The sequence below is a fragment of the Excalfactoria chinensis genome, chromosome 3, assembly GCF_039878825.1.
Source record: "Excalfactoria chinensis isolate bCotChi1 chromosome 3, bCotChi1.hap2, whole genome shotgun sequence".
NCBI classification, from domain to species: domain Eukaryota; kingdom Metazoa; phylum Chordata; class Aves; order Galliformes; family Phasianidae; genus Excalfactoria; species Excalfactoria chinensis.
Window position 1 is genome coordinate 67,472,072 of NC_092827.1, and position 13,282 is coordinate 67,485,353.

General features: G+C 46.1%; 1 protein-coding gene across 1 annotated transcript; it reads left to right on the plus strand.

Annotated features, from left to right (window-relative positions):
* The first annotated feature begins 651 nt into the window (after positions 1-651).
* Positions 652-12,567, plus strand: CCSAP (centriole, cilia and spindle associated protein). Its single transcript, XM_072333611.1, has 3 exons — positions 652-1,023; positions 5,786-6,093; positions 8,642-12,567. The coding sequence occupies exons 1-3, from the start codon at positions 729-731 to the stop codon at positions 8,813-8,815; spliced, it is 777 nt and encodes a 258-aa protein (XP_072189712.1). The 5' UTR covers positions 652-728; the 3' UTR covers positions 8,816-12,567.
* The last annotated feature ends 715 nt before the right edge of the window (positions 12,568-13,282 follow it).

A 13,282-nucleotide genomic window follows, 5' to 3' on the forward strand; every position in this document is an offset into this window, starting at 1 on the left:
GCACAGCCAAGCTCTGAGCTGGGAGCACCAGCAGCTCGCTTGCAATCCCAGCTGCCCAGCCAGTGCTTTGCAGGGTGGCTCAGAACGCCACTCAGCGCAGAATTGCAGCTTCTGGACAGCAGGCAGATGCTATGAACCCAGACCTGTCATCTGCCATAAATGTCATCTCCCCACACATCCCTGCTTTACTGGGGAGCATTCTACGCTCCTCCCTGGCCCCGGTGGCCGCGTCAGCCCTGCGGCAGAGCAAGGGCGTGGGCTGTAGCGGTGGGTGGCGGAGGCACAGCGGGCGGGCCACTATGCCTGGGGGGAGAGGAGGGGGTGATGGGCACGTGTCGAATGTGAAGCCGTGCGGTTCGGTTGGATGTATGGCGGATGTCCCTGCCGGCTCCGGCGGTCTCAGTTGCGCCGGTTCGGCCTTTCACCGTAGCGCGGCGAGGGAAGAAAGATGCTCGCCCGCTGCCTAAAAATCGCCTGCGAGCCGTCAGTGCCCCCCCGCGGCGGAGCAGGGCGCTGCTCAGTGCCGGCGCACGCCCCGCCGCTGGGTGGCGCTGTCTCCGGGAGACGCGAGGCGGCCCGGCTGTGGGGGGGCGGCGGCGTCGGGCCGCGATTGGCGCGGCGGGAGGGGCGGGGCCGGCGGCCGCTGTTTGGATTTAAACGTTGCAGCGGGAGGGGCGGGCTCGGCCTGCGGCGCGGCGCTACGCGGAGGGCTGCTCTCGAGTACCGCCATGGTGGTGCCGGCGCGGCGCGTGAAGACGGAGTACATGAAGCGCTTCAAGGAGCCCAAGTGGGAGTCGTGCGGCGCCTGCTACCTGGAGCTGCTGCGCTACCGCCTCAGCCGCCGCCTCCTGGAGCAGGCGCACCGGCCGTGGCTGTGGGACGGCTGGGAGCAGGACAGCACCGGAGGCAGCGGCAGCAGCACCGCCGGGTCCCCGTCGCCGCCGGGAGCGGGCAGCCCTCCGCCCGCGCAGGAGGAGGAAGCGGCGGAGGCGGGCGGCGGCGAGGCGGAACGGGCCGGCCCCGGTAGGAGCGAGGGGAGGGCGGCGGGGCCGGGAGGGAGGGCGGCGGGGCCGGCTGTGTGCCTCCCTGGGAGGGCGCGGCCGGGTCAGGTGCGTGGCCGCGGCTGGCGGGGGAGGCCCGGCCCTGGTGGTGCCGCAGTGTGGGTGAGCGGCTTCAGGCTTCGCGTGCAGCGAATAGGGCGAGGGTACAGAGAAATGTGGGCCGGGAGTTGCTCAGGGAGAAGCCTATCCGTTAGCTTCGGCTGTGGGACCTCAGGGAGCTGCAACGCTGAGAAGCTGGGCGTCCCTTTAAAGAACCGCGTTGTGGTAACTCATCCTGAGTCACAGCCGCTTATGTAAACGGTTGCCATGGGAGCAGCGCATCCCTGCAATTATATAAGCGGGTACTCTGGCGAAAGTGGCAGCACCAAGCTAGGCTGTGTGCCAGCGACTGGCACATAATGTTACTGCTTCCCTGGACCTGCGTGTGATGTTCTTCTGGCTTGGCTGTACACTGGGTCCCTGCTGGTACCTGAGCTCTGTGGTCTTGGTTTTGCAGCCATGGACAGGCAAGTCAGCAGCCCTGAGCAAGCATAGAGCTGTAGTCCTCACAGCAGCGTGGGCTTGTGTGCCACCCAGCTGTCATATGCCTGCTAAAATGCTGCTGAGCTGAAACACAGCTCCTCAGTGTTAGGAGAAAATGCCAGCAGGAATGGTTTGGGATGCTCTTAACAACAAGGTCTGTTTGGAGTTGAAGGAGCTGGAGGTATGCACAGCTGCTGGTTGCCAGGGTAAAGCACTCCATCCCTCCAAAGCCATACAGCCATGGCAGCAGCTCACTGAGGTGAGACCAGGCTGGAGTTCCTTGGTAGCTTGATTCCAGTTAGATCTGCTTTAGGAGCAGGTAAAATCGTGTTTGCTGCAGATGTGCTCATATAGGCATGTTCTTTAGCCAGTATTGGTGTGTGTGACTGTCTGATTCTGGCATGCACGGTTGTTTCTTCACCTTAGCTTCTCCTAGCCAGCAGTACTGACCTGAGCAACTTGGAGGCCTTGGGCAGCAGTAGTAAGGTATGTGGAGTTTCACTATGGCTCCTGTAAGTGTACCTGATCCTCTCTGAGGCTTTTACCATTTCAATGGGAGGGCAAACCTGTATCTAATCTTCATGTCTTTGCTGAGTGACTTGGGATAAACAGTCTTCCTGCAGGCATTTTAAAAGCTTTACCAAAAGACCTGAAAGCAATTCAGCTTTGGCAGCTGGATTAAGTGGAAATGTACTGTATATTCATGTACAGCCCCCTGTACAATCAGAAGGCAAGAGACTCAGTATTAAGCAGTTATAAAGGTGCTATTTTCTTTTCTTCAGCGACTTCCTAATTAAAAAGCACAGAAGACAGAACGTACAAACCACCACCCCATGAAATCTTTTATTATTCAACTGCTTTTGTTTTTCTGGAGGGACTTAATTACCCTGAGATGCTGTGGGGGCAGTGGGTGTGCTCGTGGCACTGATGTTTTTTTGTCTTCTGAATCTGACATCCACCCACATGCTGCAGCATCCCGGTTGGGTTGTTACCTGCTACTGCTGCTTCTCTCTCTTCTGGAGGGAACCAGATTTCTGCTAAGAGTTTGTGGCAAGTGTGCTTGGCCAGCAGTAATGTTGCTGAAACAACGTGTGCAGTGTTGTTATTACCATGATTGTGATGGTATTACCAGCATGAACCCCTGAGATGGCAAATAGGGACAATTGCATTTCCTTGCTGTATCTGAGAGATATTAAGGTGCACGGAATGGTAACTTTGGCTTAATTCCTTCTGGCTCTTCACACGATTCTGCTCTGTAGAATGCATGCAGGCCTGGATGTGCTTCAGACGTGATCCAATGAAATCTTGACCTAAATCAACTGGTCTAGTTGACACATACTCAAAGCTGTCAACCCCGTGGGCTGGTAAGTGAATGACAGGAGCTCTTGGCAGTGGTACTGCAAGCAAACTTGCTGCTTGTGAAATGATACAGTTGCGCACACATCCAGGGTTAGGCCATCTTTCCAGCTTTATTGTGACTTTTTGCCTTCAGCCCTTTTATAGAGGTCTTAAATGACAGCAGTGAGAACTTGGTGTCAAAACAGTTGCCACACTGGATTAGCACATCCAGGTTTCAAACACCCAGTTTCAAACTTGTTCCCTGATCTGTCATGATGCTGTAGGAGTATTTGCTGACTCAGCTGCCCAGGGAGGAGTAGCTGATGGTGGAGGAAAAGACTAACAGTGTCAGTTTAGGGATCTACAGTGATCCAAGGACACTTCAGTATCTGCTGGATTGAAACAAGCTTTGCTGTCAAGCCAGACACAACGTACTTCAGCGGGTGAATCTAATCAACTCAACTGCTGTGTTGCTGGTCACTCTAATGTTGTGCCAGTGCCTCACATGAGGCTGATCTTGAAGCAATGCTGCTTCAGCTGTAGTAAATAGTAACTACTTTATGCCCAGCTGTAGTCAGTTCATGCCCCTCTTCAAGAGGCCTTGGAGGCCTGCCTGGTTGGGAGAAGTTTGTGCTTAAGCTGCCATGGTGTGTAGGAGACTGCTTGTATGGTACCTGTTCAAACGCACCAGTTCCCAGAACAGGGCAGCTCTCAATACGACTGGGGGCAGTCAAGATGACCTGGTGTTCCTTGCTTTATTACAAAGTGCTTCTGAACCTGAGGTACTAAAAAGGGCAGGTGCTTCTATGTAAAGATAGTAGTGCTGACCTCTCAGACTTGTGGGTCTGATCAGAAGGTTGTTGGTACCTCCAGCAAGTCAGCAGAGCCTTTGACATGGGGGTCTCATCAGCCAGGTAAAGCGTGAGCGGCTTTAGAGGGGGGGTGAAAAGCACCATCAGATCCTCTCCAAGTCATTGAAGGGAAGCTGTTATGTAAGGTGGGTGATGCCAGAGGACTTAAGTGACCTTTTCTGAGCAGGAGCTTTCTACCGCCATGTTGGGTGTGTGCCTGGCAGCCTTGTTCTGCTAAGCACTTAATCCCCTCCTGTCCAGTGTGCTCTGTTTAGCATCCATGATGCGGTTTTTAAACGTTCCTAGCTTTTTCCCTATGCTGGCTAATCCCTGTAATGCCGCAGCCAGTCAGTTGGGTTTCTTGTTCTATTCACAGCATGCATTTAGCAGTGCCTGCCTGAGCTGGCACACTGTGGGGGAAGGAGACAGTAGGTGTTGCTGATAGTTGAGCTTCCTGAGTAGCTGGGTTTGATTCCTTCCTTTGCTATCAACTGCTGCTTTTCTGCCTTGCTGCAAGGACTGCCTGGCAATATAGCTTGGGTATGAAATGTAATTGGCTGTTTAAAGCATCCACCTTGTACCTTCTGAGTTTTATATATGTGAATTGTGGGAGTTAGCTCATTAAAATGCCTGCTCTAATAGCAGGTGCACATAAGATGCCAAAGTATACTCTGGTATACAGCATTTACTGCAAGACTGTGCAAGATTCTGCATGCCACTTACTTATATGCTTTTATAGCTATTTTGGGACGAGCTGGCTTCGTCATTTCTGCACCAGCTGGGACTGTATCTGAGCAAGCTGCATCCAGGCTTGTCTGCTGCCTTGAAGCAATAACTTAAAGCTATGCTACCAATGCAATTGTGGAGACCCCCACTTTTCTTTGAGGACTCTAAATGCCATCTCTGTCCTGTGAACTACTCCAGCATAGCTCTGTTCTGCTGTAGAGATTGAAAGCAAGATCTGGCATACCAAGATAAAAGCACTCCTATCAGATTTGACAACAATTTGCCTCCCCTTCAGTGTCTTACTGTCTGAAATATCACTGCAATGCTTAAAACAGTGCTTGCTTCCTTCCTTCTGATACAGTCTCTTGTATGCAGAAGGAGGACCAGCCAGTTCCCTCTCAGGAGTGGGCGGCATAGATAAACTTGTGGGTAATATGGTTTTGCAAGGAAATACCTTTGTGCTGCAAGGATAAAAAGCACTGTTGGATTGATAATAAGTGTGCTAGGTAGGTAATGCCCATTCTGGCAGAGCTGGGTGCATGCTGTAATGAAACTAAAGCAGTGTCAGACTGCTCTTGCGTGAAGGTCATTTGCTAAATGAAGGCAATTAGTATGAATGATCCCTGGTGTGTCACAGGGATGGGCAAGTCCTTCTGCTTTTAATGGCAGTACTTAAGTAAAATTTGATATTGTTCTTTGTGGGCAACACTGCAATATGTAAGCTAGCCTTAATCTAGATTATTGCATTCAACACCAGTGGAGGACTCTTTCCATAACCAGTAGCGTCATACTGCCCGTTCCTCTGCAGACAAACAATCGAGATGTCTGTATGAATAATCAGGGAGCTGGATAAAGAATCGCTCTCTTCTTTCAGTCAAAGCTTATAGCATGAGGGATTTATTCTCTAGCTGGCAGCACCTACCTGCTACTCAGCAGTCCATCTGCTCGCTGTCTGAAAGATGGAAGGATGAAACAGTGAAGACAGGAGAGCACTGGAAACTGCATGTACAGCACTGCTTGGAGCTAATAGGCATCTGTAGCCTCACTAGTGAAAGGTGTGTTTAAACGTGGCAGCTGATGTGTAGAGGGACTGGCTTGGAAATACTCATCACTAAAGGGTGAAAACATTTAAGCAAGGCATGCCTCTAATGCGAAAGAATTAGTGCCTTCTTTCTAAAAGAAAAAAGCACAGCTTTCTTGATGTATGAAGAGAAGAGGCTGTGCAGATCGAACGATAGCACGTGGTTATTGAAACTCAGAGCAGAAAAATTATTATTATTTTTTCAGAAAAAGAAAGACAAGATCAGGAGAAGCACCAGAAAGAAGAGCAAGAAAAAACTGTAGAACGTGTTTCCACGAAGGAAGCAGATAAAACTTCCACGAAGGAAGCAGATAAAACCAGCCATACAGGACGACGTCCGAGCCAAAGTGCCTTGTCCAGTCGTAATGATCGAAGATCAGCCAAAAGCCCTCAAAAGGCAGATGCACCAAAGGAGAATAAACATCCGTTTGCTCTGTATGGGTCGGGAGAAAGACAGACAGATACTGGAAGCCAGAAAACTCACAATGTCTGTGCTTCTGCTTCAGTGAATGAAGTAAGTAAAAGCTTTTGTTGAGGTGAGAACTGACTTAATGCCTGGGAAAGACATTGCTAATACCTAGATCAAGTTTTTCAGAGGTGTTTTCATTTGTGGTCACATGGGGGACTGTAAAGACTTCAGCAGCCTCTGTGTTTTGCTGTAGTGATGGTGTCTTACAAATACTAGCTTGCAGTTGTGCCACAGTGGAGTTAGGGGCTTATTCCAGTCAGTTCCTTTGAACTGGTGCCATTCCTCCAGGTTTGGTTGTGATTGAGACTGCACATGAATTCCTTCAGACAGCCCCTGTAGGCTGTGGTGTTTTTGTGTGTGAAAAGGCCTTCAGTATGAAAACCCATGTCTGGATACCTAGTTCTGGGTGCTGCGGAATCTTCCTATCTGTTGCTGAACTGCCCCAGAAACGGGCAGTTTTCCACTGTATCCAATTGAGTCAGTAACAGCGTTGTTTTGAAGAGGCAGAAGTGGCTTTTCTTTCTCCACATCAAAATGCAATAGTAGTTGCAGCATTAAAGGCCTGCAGGTACAAAAATACAGCGGAGGTCTGAATGCACAAGATTTACAGGATGCATAGAGCCCTTCTGCCTCTAGGAAGTTCAGAGGTTTCATCAGGCAGGAACCCATCTGTCCACAGCTGTGATGATCAGTGCTGTAAGAAAAGGATAGGTATGGGATGAGAGGTGATTGATGCTACTTCTAGACTGAGTACTGGCTATGTGCATTCATACTGGTCACAGCAGGCATCAGCATGTTCTAGTAGAGTGTGCTTCAGGGGTAGGGCTGTGACCTGTAGCCCTTGCTACTGCAGTTGTCACTGAAGTTAACGTCTTCATATGGCAGTCAAGAACTTGGGATAGGTATGGAGGGAGAAGCAGAGGGAAGCAGAGAAGCATACTTCAGCTGTTGATAGGTCTGACAGTACAGCGATGTCATTAGATTTATTGCTGTAACTTTTCATTAAAGATGTCTGGCATGTCCATCTCAAGTAATTCTTAACTGTTTATCAGTTTTGAACTCTCCACATTTCACTAACACTTAAAAAAATCTGATCAGTGCTTGGCTATCTTGTTTCTGGTTGTTTCAGTGCTACCAGCAAAACTGGCTGTTCTAGCATTCTGAACAAGAGAAAAGCAGCAGGCTGTTAGCACCAGACATCCCAAAGCAGGCAGGTAGATAAACATGGGTATAGTGCCGGGCTGTGAATGAGCAACTCTTCCTGGAGCACTCTCCAGAAATAGGAGCCCCAGTGCTTTGCTGCTAAGTTGTCCTGCAGGCTGTTTCAGCATGTTGCCACTGGGGAGCTTTAGCAGCAGAGTAGGCTGTCAGTGCCTGATGGACTGCAGAGCTGATGTAAATATTAGCACAACAGCACAAGAATGAGGCTGTAACATGTTGTTCCCTGACTTAACAAGAAACTATAAGCTTGGAGTGCTCCAACAGATCTTTTCAGTTCTAGAACTCTCCTGGTAAGATACAATTGATTAATTCTTTCTAGCATCTCGTCCTTATCATACTAATGCAGAATCTGAATCTGTGACCCAAGGCATCTGAAGCCTGACTTTGAGTAGGCTGTTCTGGAAGGGGTTTGAAGTGTAGTCTTTTTCTTCCTGGATGGCTTTCCTCTTAAGGAGGCTTAGGGAAATGAGAAAGGGTCCTGTAGCTTTGGAAACAAGCTGCTCATCCTGATAACGGATGCTTTACTGGGTCAGTAAGCTTAGATCAGTGGTGGTAATGGCTGGTGCTTTGCTGAAGCCTAATGGATGTTGTTGGTGCCTAACTTCAGCAGAGAGATGCTTTGAAAGACTCCTATACTATTTATACTAGAAAGGAAGTTATAGAACTCTAAAGATCAGGTCTCTGGACTGTAGTGAATGGAAGGGCTCCTGGATCACTTCCAATTATCTTAGCTGTGCAGGCAACACTCTGCCACTAGTGATGCTGCTGTAAGGAGGGACTACTGACTGCCTGGTTAGCTCATTTTTCCTGAATGTTTCTAAGTTGTTACTCCTTTCTGACATGGGAGATTAAGACCTCTCAATGGAAATGAGCAATGGAAAGAAGCTGGTTCCTGAGACCAAACATGGGGAAACTGTATAATTCTTAATACAGAAACATGTATTCCTGCGGCAAGTTCTGAAGATCAAGAAGTTCTTTAGTGTCTTATAAAGAGTCTATAAGGACTGATCATAGTACTGCGCTTAGATTTTAAGGGTTGCTTGGGTGTACTGAAGGATAATTAAGCATATTAAACAGTAGAAAGAGGAGAAAGGAGGTTTATTGAATATCAAAGTAACATGAAGACAAACATTTTGAATGTTTAGACACTTAGCAGCACAGAATGGGAAAAATGCAGAGTAGAGTTTGAGGCATTTCTTTAATGGAAATGCACATAACTTTGGGATAGTGGTACAAGTTCCAGAAGAAGGTATTTTGGTAGCAAACTGTTTCTTCACAATGGTGGTAGGGATGAAGCAGAAGTGACCTTTGATTTTTGCTGTGGGGTTCTTAGCCCATTTTCCTCCTTGTAATGCTAACTCTGATCTTCTAGATTCATGAATCTGCTCTACGAGCAAAGAACAGGAGACAAGTGGAGAAAAGGAAGCTTTCTCAGAGGCGAGTACGATCAGCAGAAGCAGAGAAAGCTTGGCGGATAAAGCCTTCCCCACCAGATAACCCCTGGATGACAGAGTATATGAGATGCTACTCGGCAAGAGCTCGCTGAATTTGGATTCAACTTGGGCATCTTTACAAAAAGTTATGCATATCAGGACACTGGTGCAAGGAACCAATCTACTTATGCAAGGTTTTTATAGGGAGTTTCCAGCTGTTAAAGTATTTGTTAAAGTATTTTTATCTCGGCTACCTACCTCACAATGGGGTGTCTAGTTGGAGCCATAACATTTGAAGAGGCTTTTAAATACAGCTACCCAAATTTTTAATCAATTCCCCTTTTGGGAATCTTTCTAATGAGTTTCAATTGACTTGTTTTGAGGTGGGGGGAGGGAGGGGGGCTTTGCATACTGGCAATCAAAACAAACTCTTATTGATCTCGGTTACGAATAATCTGTTTCCCCTTACTTTAAAAGGTCAAGTCCTCCAAACCGCAGGGAGGTGGTGCTGGGGGGAGGGGGAACTTGAAAGGTGTGACGGAGGTGCCTTTGCATTTATGTTACTATTAAGTCCATACTACCAAAATTAATATATTAAAACAGGCAACAGGAAAGTGATTGAGTTTGGTAAGCAGCACTACTGGGAGTGGATGCTTCAGACAGACAAAAGCCAAGTGTTGTCTGTATACAGAAGTTTAAAAGGAAAAAAAACCCAAACGATTAGTAAATCTGCTGATACTTAATTTTCATTGCTGCTTCCAAGGTTATTTGTAATTAAGTACTAACTTTCAGAGCAAGAAACAGCTGCAGAATTATTTTGCTGTTGCTGTGCCTATTGCACTGAGTAACTGGCAGACAATCATTATCTGATAGCTGCTGCTCAAAAAGCAGCTGCTTGTTCTACGAGTATCAACTTGGCACCACTGTACTGAGCTTGCGGTCACACTTATTCTGTGCTTAATGATGTAAATGCTGGTTTATCAGAGCAGGCTGCCTTCTGTTCAGTGAAGTCTATTTTTATGAATATCTATCTATGCTCAGTGGGGTTAGACTGCAACCTGTGTTCCTTTTGGTGGTATTGTATGAGTGTACTATTAGTGGTTTTTAACTTAAACCGTTTTTGATCAAATTTAGATGAAGTAGAGGAGCCTTAGCCTTCTGCCTCAAGGCTGGTGCATAACTCCTCATTGAGGGGGTGAGAGCTAGGGGAGGAAGGAAAGGGTACCCTTCAGTAGAGTATGTAATGGAGTTTGAATGCTTTCACTCTGTAGGTTTTTCTTTTACATACATTGTCTGTCAAGCCCACGGTGTTTTTTAAACTCAAGTTGCTGTGAATCATTTGTTTGAAAATTAAGCTTAGGCAGACAGCTATGGTGGTGAGCTTCAAAGTTTTGTTCAGATGTGCTGTGTGTTAGTTATATACATCGTTTACCTTACTTGAACAGTTTTGAAGCTTGCTTCTTACAGACTAGACTATTTCTCACAGGAAGCGCACTTACACTGCTGCAGCAGAAGCCTGTGCTGGTCTGTGCTTCGCTACACGATCTTGGTGAGTAAGCAGGACTAGAACTGCTGCTGCAACAGGGACAGCTAAAATGCTGAGTGAAGTCTGATTGCAGATCTTCAAGTAATGGTGGGAAGACCAAGTATTGTTGCCTTCTAACCTTATTACATCAGTAAGATTAATGAAACCTTTACAAGGAATTTTTAGGTTCTGTGAAGTTATAAGCTGATTTTCAAGCATAAAACTTTAAAAATCCAAGCAGCTCATGTCCAGGACTACCTACCAGAGATCTTGTGCTTTTAAACCTTGGAAAACAAAGTACGGTTGTCTTATCCATAAAGAATGACTATTCCAACTCCTCAGCAAACAACAGTTTAGAACTTCCTAAACTGAGGCAAAACTATCCAATAGGATGTTTTAATTCCACATAATTTCCTTGTGTACCGTTTTTCCTATTTAAACATATTTACAGCAGCTATTTAAGCTGCTCTGACACATTTTTTTTCAGTTCAGAAATCCACCCTAGCTTTGAACAACAGTATCAAAGCACTCAGTGGTACCTAACAGCCTTGTTGTTGTCCAGAACACCACATACACACACCTCCTGTCTTTGCGGACTTCCTGAACTGGCAGATGAGCTATGAGCCCTCAGCACATTTTGTTGCATTAAGCAGGTTCCTTGGTGGAACTTGTCTTGCCGTGCTTTCCATGCCAGTTTCTAGAGTTCCTGCTGAGAATGGGGGAAGCCAAGATGCCTGCCTTAAGTACTCATTCTTGGATAAGCTGCATTTCCTATTGGATTTTGGTCCTGTGGTTTTAACTGTTTTCTGCCTTGGATACTGGGTACCAAACCTGAAAAGGCTCCAACAAGCTTGTTTTCATGGTCTGCAGAACACGATAAATATTCAACAGCATCTGAACAGCTCTGTGCTGAGGAAATACTCTTGTTTTTATCCTTGTCCAGACAAGAGCTGTTCCCCAGCAGAAAAAAAATAAGAGAAACTGTTAGACAGTAGTGGCACTAACTGGGTTATTATGTGAATCACTTGTGCTTTTTCAAATGGTCTGTAGCTACAAATAATCTTGAGTGCTCTGTTGGTACCATCTTAATTGAGTAACATAATGCCTGAAGTGAGGGGCAGATTATTCTGCTGATTAGGGTAGCTTTCTTATATTTGGGTATTTGACTTTTTGTAAGGAAAAAAGCCAGGAGGCTTGCTTAGACTGTGTGAAATAGTATAGTCCTGATCACCCCAACTTGTATATGCACAGTATTTGATGTGCCAGGCCAAAGTCTGGAAAGCCATTTTTGTGTTTTGACATGAAATTTGATGGAAAGTCTTTTTTAAAACACAGAAGCTTTAGTTGTATACATGGATTGATAGAGTAGGCTGTTCTGCATTAAATTTAACTTGCTCAAAAGTGGGGGACTTAGTGAATGTTTACACTATCAATTAAGGAAGTTCTGACTTGTCTTGCAATTGACTGTTGAATTCAGTCAAGTGATGAAAACTTCTCACAGCTGGTTTTACAAGTAAAGCTTTGTAAGAACACAGTTAATGCTCAGTTGTCCGGTCTTCATGAACGTTTACTCCTTTCAGTTTCTCAAAGCACTTTTAGCTAAGTGAAATTAGACTCGCACAATGTGTAATGCTGCAATTTAACTGTAGTGTTGTTTAGGCTAGTGTTTACAGTGTGATCTGTTGCAATGCAAACTGCATTTGAGTGTCCCTGTGAAGTATAGTAGCATGCCTGTTCAGTCACTGCTGTCACATCTTTGCAGCTATGAACTCCAGATTTCTTTACTGGAAGTCTGAAATAGTCAGGGTGATATTTAACTGAGAGCCAAACTTATCTGTTAGGAACAGACCTGAATTTCTGATAAAGAATTCTACTGAGGTAGCCAATGCACATTAATCAAGTTCTATCATGTGGGGGAATGCATCTGCCCTTCTAACTTTTTAACATGCAACTGAATTATAAAGGCCTCTGACCTTTTTTTAACCACGAGGACCAAAAGCTAGCAATCTGAGGAGCTGTCCAGTAAACCTGCATGTGCCAACTTACTTTCGAGCTCTGTTTCTGCACTCAGCAGCAAAGCCATATGTAGAGCCTGACTTAACACCTTGACAATAGCACCTATAAAATTAGGCGTAGAAGAGAAAGGGAAGCTGCCTCAGCTCCTGTTAGCACTGGATTCACTTTAAAAAAAATATATAGGGGAAATAAATAGCATCTAAGCTTGAAGCAATATGTGTTTTTTAAAGTTTTTAATAGTACTTGTTTTTAATGCTTCTGTATTGTCTATATTTAATAGTGTGGTGTCAATTTGTATATGTGAATAAAATGAGTGACAGTGTCTTGGCTGCTTATACTGCTGCTTTTTGGCTCTCAGCTTTTCTGGTACAGGATTCTCAGACTGTGTGCAAACCAGGGCTTCTGTTTCTCCTGTGTCTTCTCCCCTTACAAAGAGTAAATGAGAAAAGTAATTAATGCAACCCTTTACCCAACCCCATTCTTTATCAGTAAGTCAATCTGAGAGCCAAATTTATGTTCTTCCTTATTACCCTTTCCTTACTGAGAGGTCAACTGTGTTCTCAACCTGAGCTGCCTGTTACTCTAGAAAGGTTCTAAGAGCAAATATGGGATTCAGTTTTACAAACATCTCCTAGCTTTCAAAAAACATCTCTCACTTCTGAAATAATGTATTCCAGGAGCTCTAGACACATCACTGCTGAAGTCATTAGAGCAGGAAGACAGACAAGGAAGCAAGTTCCAGGTAATTGCATGTAGCTTCACAGCCCTGACCTTCAGGATGTGCTATACTGAAGGAAATTCCCTACTGAAAACACACCTAGCAGTTACTTCCTCTCTAACATGGGGTAGAAACAGCAGGGTACCAGGGTGGGGGCCTTCCTGCCCACTGGGAAGCCTGGGGGAAGCTGCTGCCAGAGGGGACAGTGACTTCCATGCTCTCTGCTGCTGTGAAACACACTGCAGCAGTGCTCCAGTTTCCTACATGCTGGTACTTTCCCAGCCAAATAGCAACTCCACTATAAATTCAGCTGAAATATTC

What these genes read in the sequence shown, in the direction of transcription:
- CCSAP (XM_072333611.1), top strand. Translation starts at nt 729, where the DNA reads ATGGTGGTGCCGGCGCGGCGCGTGAAGACGGAGTACATGAAGCGCTTC. An exon ending in GGCGGAACGGGCCGGCCCCG is followed by an intron (nt 1,024 to 5,785) that starts GTAGGAGCGAGG and finishes TTATTTTTTCAG; the next exon opens with AAAAAGAAAGACAAGATCAG. An exon ending in CTTCTGCTTCAGTGAATGAA is followed by an intron (nt 6,094 to 8,641) that starts GTAAGTAAAAGC and finishes CTGATCTTCTAG; the next exon opens with ATTCATGAATCTGCTCTACG.